The 14,734-nt window shown below is 40.0% G+C and overlaps 1 protein-coding gene and 1 long non-coding RNA gene across 2 annotated transcripts in view; one reads left to right on the forward strand and one right to left on the reverse strand.

Annotated features, from left to right (window-relative positions):
• LOC150022156 (uncharacterized) overlaps window positions 1-14,734 on the forward strand; it is a 122,417-nt gene that overhangs the window by 66,503 nt on the left and 41,180 nt on the right. The window lies entirely within an intron of this gene.
• Window positions 1-14,734, reverse strand: part of LOC150022157 (sodium channel protein type 9 subunit alpha) — a 90,015-nt gene that overhangs the window by 15,058 nt on the left and 60,223 nt on the right. The window contains exons 18-19 of the mRNA XM_090280454.1: window positions 5,272-5,426; window positions 2,064-2,237 (exon numbers count right to left, since the gene is read on the reverse strand). Of these exons, the coding sequence (XP_090136580.1) occupies window positions 2,064-2,237; window positions 5,272-5,426 (329 nt within the window). The remainder of the gene's footprint in view (window positions 1-2,063; window positions 2,238-5,271; window positions 5,427-14,734) is intronic.

Here is a 14,734-nt window from a genome sequence, read left to right on the forward strand (position 1 = left end):
AACATGGTGAAACAGGTCACCCATTACTGAAAAATCCCTAAGGCTCCATTCCTTACAAGGTAACAGGAGCAACAGCTCTCCCTGGGACATGGAAGCAAAAAAAAAAAAAAAACACAGGAGACTTCTGGCCAAGATGGAGGCCTAGACTGACATTCTCCATCTCCCTCCACAACTAAGAAGAAATATAACTACCACAAAACCAGAACTAACCAGAAGTTCCAGAAAATAAATGGAAGTCCAACATATGAAGTTATAAAGAAGTGGTGCTCATCTGGACAGGTAGGAGGGGCAAAGCCAGGGAGGAGAGATCAAGCTGTGCTGTCTGCAGCAGCAGTAGTGATAGGGCAGGACAGCGGTAAGCACAGACACCCGTATTTAAGGGGAGGCGAGAAGTACCTGGGGAGCACCCCTGGCTACAGACCAGACCCGTCAGCTTGTGATTCCAAAGCCAGGGAAGGCAAACCCCCATTGCCTCAGACTGTGAGGCCTGGTGGGGGTGGGGATGGAGGAGGAGGCTACCGGTCTCTCAGCAGAGAGTGAATGGCAGGAATCCATCTTGGACCCCCCACCCCTGCAGAAAATACCACAGCGCGGTGAGACGAGTCATCTGGTTGTAACAAGTGCACGGGGCTCCACCCTCTACAGTGTAGGAGGTGTGACAGCCCTGCCCAGAAAGCAAAGGTAAACACAAAGCTGTTCAAGATGGCACAGGTCATGATAGAGATCCCAGTGATGCAGCTGACCAGACAGCAAATTTCTAATCTAATGAAGCAACAGATAGGAAATCTTTCTGAGGCACAGTTCAGAGCTTTGGTTATAAAAGTGCTTACAGACATAACAGCAGATCTTAAGCAAGATGGGGAAGAAATGAAGGCTAGTCCTGCTGAAATGAACAAAAACACATATGAAACTAGTGGTGAGGGCAAGAAAACCAGGGATCAAAACAACAAATCAGAACATAGGGAAGGAACAGTTAGCCAATGCAGAAAGAGGAAAGAAAAAGTGAGGAAAATGAGGAGAGGCTCAGAAACTTATCACAGACAGCTATAAGTGGGCCAACATCCAAATCATAGGGTTGCCAGAAGGTGAAAAAGAACTAGAAATGAAAAAAATTATGTGAAAAAATAATGAAGCAGAACTGTCCTAACTTGGGGAAGGAAATAGACTCACAGGCCCAGGAAGCACAGAGTTGCAAAGAAACTGGACCCAGGGAGAACCACTCCAGGACACATTATAATCAAAATGTCAAAAATTAAGGACAAGAGAGAATCTTAAAAGCAGCAAGAGAGAAAAAGAGAATTACATACAAAGGGGTCCCAATAAGACTGTCAGCTGATTTCTCAAAAGAAACTCTGCAGGCAAGAAGGGACTGGCAAGAAATATTCAAAGGAATGAAAAGCAAAACCCTACAACCATGATCAGTCCATCCAGCGAAGCTGTCATTCAGAATAGAAGGGCAGAGAAAGTGCTTCCAGCACAAAATAAAACTGAAGGAGTTCATCAGATCCAAACCACTGTTATATGAAATGTTAAAGGGACTTGTTTAGGAGAAAGAGGATCAAAACTATGAACATTAAAATGAAAACTGTATCACAACAACCAACAACAGAAGCTAGGGGATTGAAACAACGACAAACTAAGTAGGCAATGAGAGTGGGGAAAGAATTATAGGTATGGGGAAAATTATGGAGGGAGATCAGCAGGGAGGAGGAAGGGGTGAAAGGGAAGAAGATGGTACAGGAATTAAGAAGCATAGTAGGAGGGAGTGGAGTAGATAGGAAGATGTTGAGAAGAACTATATGCACAACCAATGCGCATGGGCTAGGGGTGGGGGACAACTGGAAGGAGGGATGTCACTGGGTGGAAGGGAACAAGGGCAAGAGAAATTGGGACAACTCTAACAGCATAATCAATAAAGCATATTAAAAAAAACATAAACCTATCACCTACAAGTACAAAAACTTAATCAAAATTAAAATATAATAAACAGCATTAGTGAAGGCTTTGCAGGACAGTTAATCACAAGAAGAAATCCTCTTTTAAATGTCACTCAAAATACCTACATCAACAATTAAGAAGTCCAGCCAACACCAGGCATTGGTGAAATATGTTTTATAACCATAAGCTATCCATTTCAGAAGCATTTCCAGAATGAAGATGTAGGTGAATAGCTTGTCAGCATATTCCAGGATAGTCTTAATGGTCTTTTTCTTTTCCAAAGCGATATCTTCAAAAGCCTGTGGAAATAGTCAAATTTTAATTCATTTACAACTGAAAACTTGTGACTCATAACAAAAACAGGAAATCATATTCTAATTAAAAAAAGCACTGGAACATATTACAATTATGGGCCAGCTGACTTTCTTCTGGTTTACAGCTACTGTTTAACACCTACCTGTAGACTTCGCACCACCAGTGAGTGCCATGGTCATCAGAAGTAACAAGAAAGAGGTCACAAAAGAATGAAATTATTGATAAAGCTCTTAAAGAACCAGAACTCTCGCTAATGCAAAGATTTCCACCTCATCTGACCCCCATTTTATCCCTCTTCAAATTGAATAAGACATAATTTAAAACATTATTCCAGGATTAGCCACTCTGATATATCTCTCTTACTCTGCACTTTCCTTCACATCCAGCAGCAGGATGTAAAACTCCTCCTTCAGGTCTTATATGCTTGTACATCCCCAGGAACATAGCAGGAGGCAAGGAAATGTTTGCTAAATGAACACATGCATAGCTTAGTAGGGCTATACAACACAGAGGATGGATTCTTTCTTTGAATGTGGCACAGTATCATATCATTCATTAAAAGCTTCAGCTCTACAAATCACTCTTACATATTCATTCCATGAATGTGACACCTTTAACACTCTCAAAGTGACAGGCAATTATACTGTGGTCACAGACAGAAATTCCTTGGGAAATAATTTGAATAGACTTAAAGAACTGAGCTCACTGAAGATGCTGAAAATGGCTGTTGGCCTAAACAGTTCTAAAGTATTAGAATTTTCTCTTTCAAGTTTAAACAGTACTCACTATGATGGATAAAATGAAAGCAAAAGGGCCCATATCCTTAGGGGTTAACATTATACTATCTGTTGATAGCCATGGCCTTGTGCCATTCTTATTCCAAATTCTTCTATTCATACCTTAAAAATGATCCTTAGCACTTTTTGCAAACTGCTGGTATGAATATTGAAGAAAACAGAGATGTTGGAACAGAGAGAATGGGCAGATTTACTAAGATGCTGAAAGAAGCTTCCAGCAGCTGGCAGAGATTCTGAAAGTCAATGGAATTATTGTGTAAGGGGAGACTTACAGCCCTCAGGGTTTTCCTGAACCCTCCTCCAAGTTGTGGATGAATTAGGCCAGCTACTGGACAGATACCATGTTTCCCCGAAAATAAGACATCCCCCCAAAATAAGACCTAGTGCTTAGAAATATAAGGCCTCCCCTGAAAATAAGACCTAGCACATCTTTAGGAGCAAAAATTAATAAAAGACACTTATTTCTGGGGAAACAGGGTACCATGGCAGAAGATAAGGAAGGGGCTTGACCACAAAGAAGAAGAGTCCTGTTCCTGGACCTGGGTGCAGAGCAGCAACAGTTAGTGCTGAAAGCCAAATACTCTACCTGAGTACACCTTGCTCTGACAAGTCCCAGGGCCTGAAACGGGATTCAGCCTGCAGGGATCCTAGCTTCTGGGACTAATCTGGTGGATGTGAGAGCAAGGGGTGAGGAGGTCATTATATTAGCTCTCTCTGATTTTGGGTGCAGGTATTACTGTTACTCATTTCAATTACCACTTATTCATCTATCTTGGGTGTACTCTCCTTTCTGAGGAGTCACAACATAGTAAAAAGATACAGTGGCTTTGACTTTAGACCTTAGTTAAGTTATGGTTCTGTCATCCACTCGCTTTAAGACATAAAGTAACTTTTAAAACTCTACCTAACTTCCTCATTGGTAAAATAAGCAAAATACTGTAATCTCACGGGATCATTTGAAAATTAAAGGAGGACACCTATATGAAAATGTTGAAACACAACAAATATGTTCTAAATTACAGCTATTATCTTTTATTTATTTTCTAGACAGGTATTTAAAAAATCTAGCTCAATTGGCAAATTCCCTGAGTATAAACATCAGCTTCTTGAAATATCTTCCCTTTTCTTTCTCCTCTGATTCATTTGAATTTCAGTTTTGATAGTGCCCCTCCTTCAAAATGTGGTGTTTTGTGTGGGGGCGGGGGTCCAAGATGGGTTCCTGCCGTTCACTCTCCGCTGAGAGACTGGGAGCCTCCTCCTCCATCCCCACCCCCTCCGGCCCTCACAGTCAGAGGCAATTGGGGTCTGCCTTCCCTAGCATTGGAACTATGAGCTCATGATGGGTCTGGTCTGCAGCCGCGGGTGCTCCCCAGGCATTTCTCGCCTCCCCTTAAATACGGGTGTTTGTTCTTACCGCTGTCCTGTCCCCATTGCTGCAGCTGCCGCTGCCAGCACAGCTTGACCTCTCTGCCTTGGCTTCGCCCCTCCACTTCTTTATAACTTCATACATTGAACTTCCATGTAGCTATATTTTCTGGAACTTCTGGTTATTTCTGGTTTTGCGGTAATTGTATTCCTTCTTAGTTGTGGAGGGAGATGGAGTGTGTCTGTCAATGCCTCCATCTTGGCCAGAAGTCAATAGTGCTTAATTTTAGAATGATTTCTCTCTGAATGAGTATTTCTTTATATCTTTATTTGCTGGACTTGCATGTAGTTTGATTTTCTGTAACTACTGGCTGTCTCTAGTTTTGAGGTAGTTGTATTCCTTCTTAGTTGTGGAGGGAGATGTAGCGTGTCTGCCTATGCCTCCATTTTGGCTGGAAGTCTGGAAAATTATTATTAATATTTCCAGATCTTGCAAAATATCATCTACTTTTCTGAAAACCCAGCAGACAGTGGTTCTTACTACAGGCTTTATCAAGTATATTCTTAACTTACAAACACATCCCAGATCTATAATCACTTGTGCCTCTCTCTTCCCTGATTGCTGAGTTATTTATCTTACCTGGATCTTATCCATCTTTGTATTCAGGTCAGCAAGAATAATGTCTGGTATGTAGAAGTGCTTCGTAAATATTTACTGAGTAAAACTAAAATTTTATCCTTGCTACTAATCATAGGGATTGTTAGGTAAAACAACTTGCAAAGATATTTTTATCTTCCAACTCATTTAAAAAAAAACTGACAACCAGTTTATTGCTTTAGGTGTCAGATCACTTACCAGAGCACCACTGCTGAGGAGGATCATAAGAACAATAAAGCTTTCAAACCAACTGTGTTCAACTATCCTGTAGCATGCTTTCCTGATGTTCCACCAGATTTTTCCTTTCCCTGAGTCTATATTAACTTGGCAGCATGGGAACCTCCGTACGCAACCTGGCAAGAAAGATATGCACATGAAATCTTAATATCCAGAATAGAATTCTTAAAATATGAGGTCTATCCAGAAGGTATACAGCCATGTAATATGAAAAATAGACATTTATTGAAGAAGATACAAGATACAAGAAATATTGTACATAGGACAATGACACTTCAGTCCCCTTCAAAGTAGACACCCTGGGACCTCACACAGTTCTCCCAATTGCCATCAGCTGCCCCGTTATATTCTCCTGCATCTCACTGATGGTCTGAAATCTCTTCCCTTTCAAAGGTGATTTTAACTTTGAGAAAGTCCAGAACTCATAGGGTGCCAAATCTGGGCTATACAGGGTCTGAATCACCTAGGTGACTTCATGTTTCACCAAAACAAACAAACAAACAAAAAACAAAAACAAAAAAAACTGCACAAGATGTGATGCATGGATGGTCATGTTGTTGTGATGAAGCTGCCAATCACCAGTTGCCTAGAGCTGCAGCCTTATGAATCACCTGAATAGTTTCTGCAGAGAAATGTACAAGTTTAACACAAAAATTGATGCAGATTTGTTGCTCTACTCACTCAGTCATTTTGAATGTGACAGCCACACAGTACACATGCTCACTTAATGGCATCTACCACCCCCATTGACTAGTAGAATGAAGTTATCATTGTTCATGCATGCTAACTCCAGTGCACTTTCCTTGGCTGCCTGGTTACATTGATCTTGTGCAAACTGTTCTTGTTACATTAAAAATGGCTGGACTTTTTCTGGACAGACCTAGTACTGTATTTAATGCAAATATTTCCCTATAATGTTTCTCAATCAAATAATTTCTATCAGTTATACCTGCAGCTTCAAATAGATTCAACTTGGGTGCCACCTTCTCTCCTAACTCTCCATGGTGTTTTCATAATACTTGTGTTATTTCTAACTTAGAATATGATCTTGTGTTCTGTATTTCCCTGATTTCTCATCAGTCTCTTCTACAGTGTTTAAACCACTTTTTTTTGTTGTTGTTATTGCAATCCCAGTGCAATCCTGGAACACAATGAACACTAAATTCTATGAATAAATTAATGAACCATAATCGGAGGACAAAAATGCATTTCAAGATGTTCTTTGCTGATAGTTTCCTTAGCAGCTCCAACTCCTCCATAAAAAAAAAAAAAAAAAAAAAAAAAAAACCATTGAGAAACACCATTCTAAGTAATAGTAAGAAAATTAGTAGAGGGTCCTAAAATCAAAATTTAAAAAATTGATCTTGATTAGACGATGCAGATGAAACTATTTCAAGAACTCTAAGTTGAAAACAAATTTTACATTGGAATCCTAGGTGTAAAACATACTGCTATGAAAAACCTGAGAGACATTTAATTTAAAATGTTTTAGGTTTATTCATTTATTTCACCATTAGCTGTGTACATAGTTTCCTTTCCTTGGGGAATTTATTTTGGTTCTGGTTAGGTAGACAGATAAAGAAATAAATGACTGTAAACTGATAAACAACTAGAATGACAGGGGTTATTTTGGTAGCATGGAAGAAGTCTACCTACCATGGCTTGTTGAGAAGGAGAGGCCAGAGGAGGCTTCCTGGAAGAGATGGAGCCTGAATTGAATCAAAGTACTAGTCAAATAGAGTTGTGTGGAATTCCAGGCCAAGAGGCAGGCAGCAAAATGGGTTATGCATAGACATTACAAGCAGTTCAGAATTGTGATGAAAAAACTGATCAGATTACAGAAAGCATTTCCCCCACCTTAAGGAGGTGGGTCTATATCCTATAAACATTAAAGAGTCACTGACGTTTGAGGGCAGAGAATAATAAGGCAAATTGCAATTTAAATGGATGTCTCCAACAGCTGTGTGGAGGGTAAGTTGGAAAGAAAGGAAAAAGGGGGAGGTGGGGAGTGAGGAAAGACCCAGAGCCAGGAAATCATTCAGAATTATCCTTCAGTGTAGCAAGAATAATAATAGCTGATTAAAACACATTTGGCAGGTGGAATCAGTAGAATTTGGTGACTGATTCCATATGGATATGAGTAGGAGGAAGAGCCCAGGATGACTGCAAGAGCAGGAGCTGATTGGTGGGAATGAGACTGAGATGCCAGTGATACCTCTAAATACAGATATTCTGCAGATACTTGGAAGTGTACATTTGAACCTCAGAGAGAAAGTCTGAGCTAGAAAAGAAAATGTAGAAATGTAGCATATTTGTGTTCTCTGACATTAGGACAGTCTGAAACATTCTGGAACAATATTAAGGGGCAGAATTCAGTGGTACAGGGGAACCAGTTCATACCAGCTCTTGATAACATATTGTTAAGTTGTCAGGATATTTTGCTAGTCTATTATTTAATACAGCCATTATAAAAAATTAAACTATATAAATTTAAGATTATAACTTGCTTTAAAAAGGTAATAAAGGTTGAAAACAATCAATTTCTAATCATGTTACTCTTATCTATGCTCTTGAGACTATTTTTGTATTTTATCTCAATGGTGGACATTTGTTTTACTCTTGGACCACTGTGCATTTCATCACCGCTCCACATTTAGCAAAGTCACATCAGTAGTTTTAAATCATACATGCTGGGAATCTTTATACTACAAGTGCCATTAAATGCTATAAATCTGCACTCCTTAATTGTCTGGAGAAGATTTAAAGTGATGAAGAAAATTTTAATAAAAAAGATGAAACAGTAAAAGTATGTCGTATCTGTAACCATTACACTGAAGAGCACAAAAATTTTAGGAAATATTCATTCATTATTCAAATTCTATTATCTGATTCAGCAAAGATTTGCTCCATCATTGATGAATGAGTCAAATTCTGACATATAGCTTCTTTGTTTCACTTTTACTACCCTGATGAACATCATTGAAAATACCAACCAACATTCACGTTAAAACTATTCTTATTCAAGACTTCCGGCCAAGATGGAGGCTTAGACAGACATGCCCAGTCTCCCTCTACAACTAGAAAGGAATACAACTACCTCAAAACAAAATATAACCAAAAATTCCAGAAAATAAAACTACATGGAAGCCCAACATATGAAGTTATAAACTGGTAGGAGGGATGAAATCAGAACCTGAATGGAAAGGTCAAGTGGGGCTGTTTGTGGTAGCAGCAGGGATAGCGGCAGGGGGAGCAATCCCGGCTGCAGTCGAGTCCCGGCAGTTTGCGACCCCAATGCTGAGAAAGGCAGCCCCCTCATTGCCTCAGACAGAGAGGCCCAGAGGGTGGGGGGATGGATCCCGGTCTCTCAGAGGAGAATAACGGCAGGAATCCATCTTGGACCCCCACCCCCACAAAAAGCGCCACAGCGCAGCAGAAAAAGGTTGTGGATTACTGCTGGTGGCTGGGTAGTGACGAGTACATGGGGTTCCACTCTCTACAGCCTGTCCAGGAAGCAAAGCAAAACACAAATCTGTCAAAATGAAGCAGACAACGATTGAAATCCCAGTGACGCAGCTCGCCAGGTAGCAGATGAGGAACCTGACAGACAAACAAATAGGAAACCTTTCAGAGGCTCAGTTCAGAGCTATAGTTATAAGGCAGCTTACAGAATTAACAAAAGATTTGGAACAAGACAGGAAAGGAACGAAAGCCACTCATACTGAAATGAACGAAAACACATATGAGACAAGTGGTGAGCAAATAAAATCCAAAGGTCAAATCAACAAACCGGAACATAGGGAAGGAACAAGCAGTCAACCAGTGCATAAAGAAGAAACAAAAAGTAAGGAAAGTGAGGAGAGGATAAGAAACCTTTGGGACAGCTATAAGAGACTGAACATTTGGATTATAGGATTGCCAGAAGGCAAAGAAGAAGAACTAGAAATTGAAAAATTATGCGAAAAAATAATGAAGCAGAACTTCCCTAACTTGGGAAGGAAATAGACTTACAGGTCCAGGAAGCACAGAGTGTTCCAGAAAAACTGGACCCAGGGAGAACCACTCCACGACACATTATAATCAAGTTGTCAAAAATTAAAGATAAAGAGAGAATCTTAAAAGCAGCAAGAGAGAAAAAAAGAATCATGTACAAAGGGGTCCCAATTAGACTATCAGCTGACTTCTCAAGGGAGACACTGCAGGCAAGAAAGGACTGGCAAGAAATATTCCAAGTAATGAAAAGCAAAAACCTACAGCCTTGAATACTCTATCCAGTGAAGCTATCATTCAGAATAGAAGGGCAGAGAAAGTGCTTCCAGCACAAAATAAAACTGAAGGAGTTCATTAGATCCAAACCACTGTTATATGAGATGTTAAAGGGACTTGTTTAGAAGAAGGAGGATCAAAACTATGAACATTAAAATGAAAACTGCATCACAAGAACCAACAACAGAAGCTAAGGAATCAAAACAAAGGCAAACTAAATAGTCAACGAGAGTGGAAAAAGAATTATAGGTATGGGGAACATACTGGGGGGAGGTTAGCAGGGAGGGGGAAGGGGGAGAAGGAGGGAGATGGTACAGGAATTAAGAAGCATAGTAGGAGGGAATGGAATAGACAGGAAGAGGTTGAGAAGAACTATATGCACAACCAATGGGCATGGACTAAAGGGGGGGGCAATTGGTGGGAGGGAGGCCACCGGGTGGAGGGGAGCAGAGGGAAGTGAAATTGGGACAACTGTAACAGCAAAATCAATAAAACAGATTAAAAAAAAACTATTCTTATTCATCAACTGCAATCATTGAGTATCAACACATACAAAATTTTGCCAAAATTTAACAAGAGCATTCTTGAGAGTCAATGAGCTATATGTTATTATTTGTAAATTGAGTGACACATAGCCTTTATATCACTAAAATTTATAATAAACTGATGTACATATGCATACTTTCTTTTTCTTGGAAAACTGGTGGTTAAACATTTACTTGCACACCACCAGGAGAGGTGAAAGAAGAGAACAACTGGAAGGAGAAGGGGACAGAGACGGGGGAGTGGGAGGGATGTACCTGAGGCTGCAGTGAAAGAAGTCAGGGAGTCAGGTTTCACAAAGGGCTTTTAAACTGAACCATGACCAAGAGAGGTCCAGAAAGAGAGTGATTGAAAAATTTAACAATTAAATTAAAAAATTAAAGTTGATTAAAAAATAAACAACCAGAATAACTTGGAAGAATAAGAATTTTAAAAAGAGGAAGTACAATTAGTCCCACACTTAAAAATTTTTTAGATAAAAAAAGACTTCATTTGGAATGGAGGCAGGAGGCGAGAGCACATTTTAGATCCTTATTTCATAAGTTTGTAAGTCTACGCAATTTAAAAAATAATTTTCTTTCCCATAAAACAGTATATTTCATAAACATACTGAGCCTATCAAAAAATAATTTCATATAATCATAAACTGGATGTGCTGAAACAACAAAAGTAGAATTCCCTTGATGAACTACAGGTTTTAGATAATGTCTCATGGCTTCTTTCCTGATTCTGTAGTGACACTAGTTAATTGATCCAGTTTACTATGAGGCATTTTCTCACACTTTAACTTCTAGCTTTACAGAAATGTAGCAAGTTATGTTTTCCCCCTAAGTTTGTGCTATCATGTATATTTTATGTGTTCCTGTCCTTTCTATCTGGAAGCTTCTAAGTTCCCAGAAGGCTAAACCTGTGTCTGTATTGCCCTTTTTTCTGATCACATATATAGCTTAATATGCTGTGTATAGTTGACTGAAAAGACATAATCTCCCCCCTCAAAAAAAGTTCTAAAATCATCTAAGAATTAATCATGATCTGAAAGGTCATATCTCTCTGAAATCTAGAATTTACAAAGATTAGATTAAAAAAAAACATGGTGAATGGAAAATATACACCTCACTTCATTAATCCAATCTTAGTTACACTTAACATGACATCAAATCTGAAAGGATTTATTTTCATTGTATTTAAAATTATTATCTTATAACTTAAATATATTAGTAAAGAAAATATTTTATAAAATGATGTGGAAAAATAGTAAAAGGGGAGGAGAAACAAGATGGCGGAGGAGTAAGTGGAAGCTACACTAACTTCCTCCCAGAACTAGTCTGGATTTACAACGTAATTTTGGAGAAATCATCTGGAATAACCAACCGAACACTAGCTGGAGAGAAGTCTTATAACCACGGAGAGACAGAAAAGGCCGCTACATCACAACGTGACCTGTAGGGAGTGCGGAGACGTGGAAGGGCTGGCTGGGCTCACACGGGTGGCAGCTGAAGGGACTGAGAAACAGCTCAGCAGCTGGGGATTCCCCCTGAGAAGGGCAGGGTCTAAACCCCCAGCTGAACTTCCTAGCCTACAGCAACAGAGTGGAAAGTAAAATAGTATCCAGCTGAGAAAAGCGAAAAGCCACAGGGTTTCTTGCTAGCCGGAGAGAAACAGCTGGAGAAAAAGAGCTCTTAAGCGGATCACATATGAAAATATTTTGGCCCCCACTTACCCTGGGCACAAGCAGAGGGAAGACAGAGAGGACTGGAGATGCTTGGGGAGAGTTTGCTGTGGTGGCTTTGAGGGGAGAGCTGGGGAAGCAGCTGGCCGGGTCCCAGTGCTGACTCATCCCCACACTGCAGGCAGACCATTCCCGGCCAAGTGGTGTCAGCCTGAGGGAAAGCAAAGGCCCTGCCTACAAGAATTAAGCTGCCACACCCACGGTCCTTAAGCCTGACAGCTAATCACAGATTGAATAGATTAACAACTAAAGGAGACAGACAAAGGCAGTAGATCCCTGGAAGTCTCCAACAGGCTGCCTAGGCCCAGACTGGTACAGGATCTGACGCCACCAGGGGCAGATCCAGGAAGTGCAGATCATTCTAAGAAGCACCAACAAACAATAGGAGTCACAAAAATGGGGAGACAGAGAAACAACCCCCCATCGAAAGGAAAGGTAGAGTCCCCAGAAAGAATGCTAAATGAAATAGAGGGGAGCCAACTATCAGATATGGAATTGAAAGCATGTATTATGGAGAAGCTCAATGAGCTCAGCGGAAACTACAAAGAACTCCAGAAAAACTACAGTGAACTCCGGAAGAACTATAAGGAACTTACTGAGAATTATACCAGCATCAAAAAGGACATGGAAGCTATCAATAAGAGCCAGGAGGAAATGAAGAATACGATCTCTGAATTGAAGAACACAGTAGAAGGAATTAAAAGCAGGCTAGAGGAAGCAGAAGATCGGATCGGCGAGCTGGAGGACAATGTAGACAAAAACTCACAGACAGTGCAACAAAATGAAAAAAGGCTGAACAAGATTGAAGAGGCTCTAAGACAGCTGCAGGACAACATGAAACGTAATAATATCCGTATCATAGGAATTCCAGAAGGAGAAGAAGAAGAGCAAGGAATAGAAAACCTCTTTGAAAAACTAATGACAGAAAACTTCCCTAACATGAAGAGAGAAAGAATCATGCAAGTCCAGGAAGCACAGAGGGTCCCAATGAAGATGAACCCCAACAGGCCCACTTCAAGACACATCATAATTAAAATGCCAACATTCAAAGACAAAGAGAGAATCCTAAAAACAGCAAGAGAGAAACAACTAATAACATACAAGGGAGCTCCAATAAGGCTATCATCAGATTTCTCAGCAGAAACACTACAAGCCAGAAGGGAATGGCAAAATATATTCCAAGTAATGAAAAACAAAGGCCTACAACCAAGAATACCCTACCCAGCAAGGCTCTCATTCAAAATGGAAGGTGAAATAAGAAGTTTCCAAGACAAAAGAAGGTTAAAAGAATACATCTCCACCAAACCAGTATTGCAAGAGATGCTAAAGGGTCTGCTTTAAGAAGATGAAGAAACAGACAGACAGAGAGGAACACGAGTACAAAGGGGGAAAATGACAATGAATAAGTACTGAAAGAAGGAACTTCTAACATTTGCAACAACATGATTGGAACTAGAGAGAATTATGCTTAGCGAAGTAAGCCAGGCAACAAAAGAAAATTACCTTATGCTATCACCTGTTAAAGGAAACTAATGAACAACACAAACAAATGAGCAAAATTGAAACAGAGGTATGTAAACGAGGAATAAACTAACAGTAACACAGGGGGAGATGGGAGGGAGAGAAGTGGTAAGAAGGGGAAGAGTCTAGTCAAAGAACATGTATAAATGACCCATGGACATGGACAACTGGGTGGGGACTGAATGTAGGAGAAGGGAGGGACAGGGTGCAGAGAAGCAAGAGGGGGAAAAAAGTGAGACAACTGTAATGGAAAAACAAACAAACAGAAAAAATTTTAGTGGGGGGAAAAAATAAAAATATAAAGAATAGAAATGCAAGTTCAGTGAATATTAGAAGGACAAGGATTTTCCTTCACACTCTATATATTTTCTCCCTATCTGATCCCTCCAGAATTTGGCATTCTAAAGAAATAAGTAATGACCTAACTTTCTTTGCATAAAACTAATAAGACCAGTTGTTAATAACGATTTTTTGACTAAGACTTTGACTGGAATGTCATGCCTAAAGGAGACATGATTGGGCTTTGGTTGTTACCAAAAAGCCCTGAGCAACTGGGACTGACTTTCAAAGGTAATAAAAGTCCACGAGATAAAAGGCCTGGTACCTTGGATGGATGAGCGGTTCATAGCAATCTTTCCAGGGAAGGAACGAAGGTTGTTTTCCTGAAAGATGGCTAGAAGGGACCTTAAGGCACAATGGAAAACCAGGAGGACCTGGAAAAGACAGGTGTTTACAGGCAAGGCTGAATGCCAGGTATGTGGCTCAACTTCTGTGCCCTGAAGGGCAGACTGAAGGTCACCCTAAATGTTCCTTGCGTAAGTTCCAGCAAAGCAGAACTAAAGATCATAAGTGATCATTTGCTGCTCTTGTTGTGTTTATGCAAATGAACAGGATAAATTAAAAATGAACTTAATGCAGTCCCTTTAATGACGAGGAGGGTAATCTTAGGGAGAAAAATCAAGATTCAAGGAAGATCACAATGCCCAGTGGTAGACTATAAAGTAGTGCAGCTAACCATCTTTAAAGTTTCTTTTCATTTAAAATTTGTTTTCATTTGAAAGTTAAACTATGTCTGTGGCATTATCAAAGATGTTTAATTTACAGGCGAAAAGAATGTCAAATGCCTTGCAACTGGATGTCTTTCCGATAAGACAGTCCTACAGATTTAGAGACTTGTATGTGGGTTATGTTACAGAAATTAACATGTGTTTTCTGTTTTCAAAGGGCATAAGCCTATGATCTCATTACCTGAGTGATTGTCTGTACATATAGGCCTCCCTTAATCCTGTCTGCATTGCTGCCTCCTGAGACTCAATGGTTTGGCTGAACTAAGTGGCTGGGTTGGTGAAGAATGGGGTGGTCTGT

This window comes from Furipterus horrens, unplaced genomic scaffold (assembly GCF_987537825.1).
Source record: "Furipterus horrens unplaced genomic scaffold, mFurHor1.1.pri manual_scaffold_1, whole genome shotgun sequence".
Lineage (NCBI taxonomy): Eukaryota > Metazoa > Chordata > Mammalia > Chiroptera > Furipteridae > Furipterus > Furipterus horrens.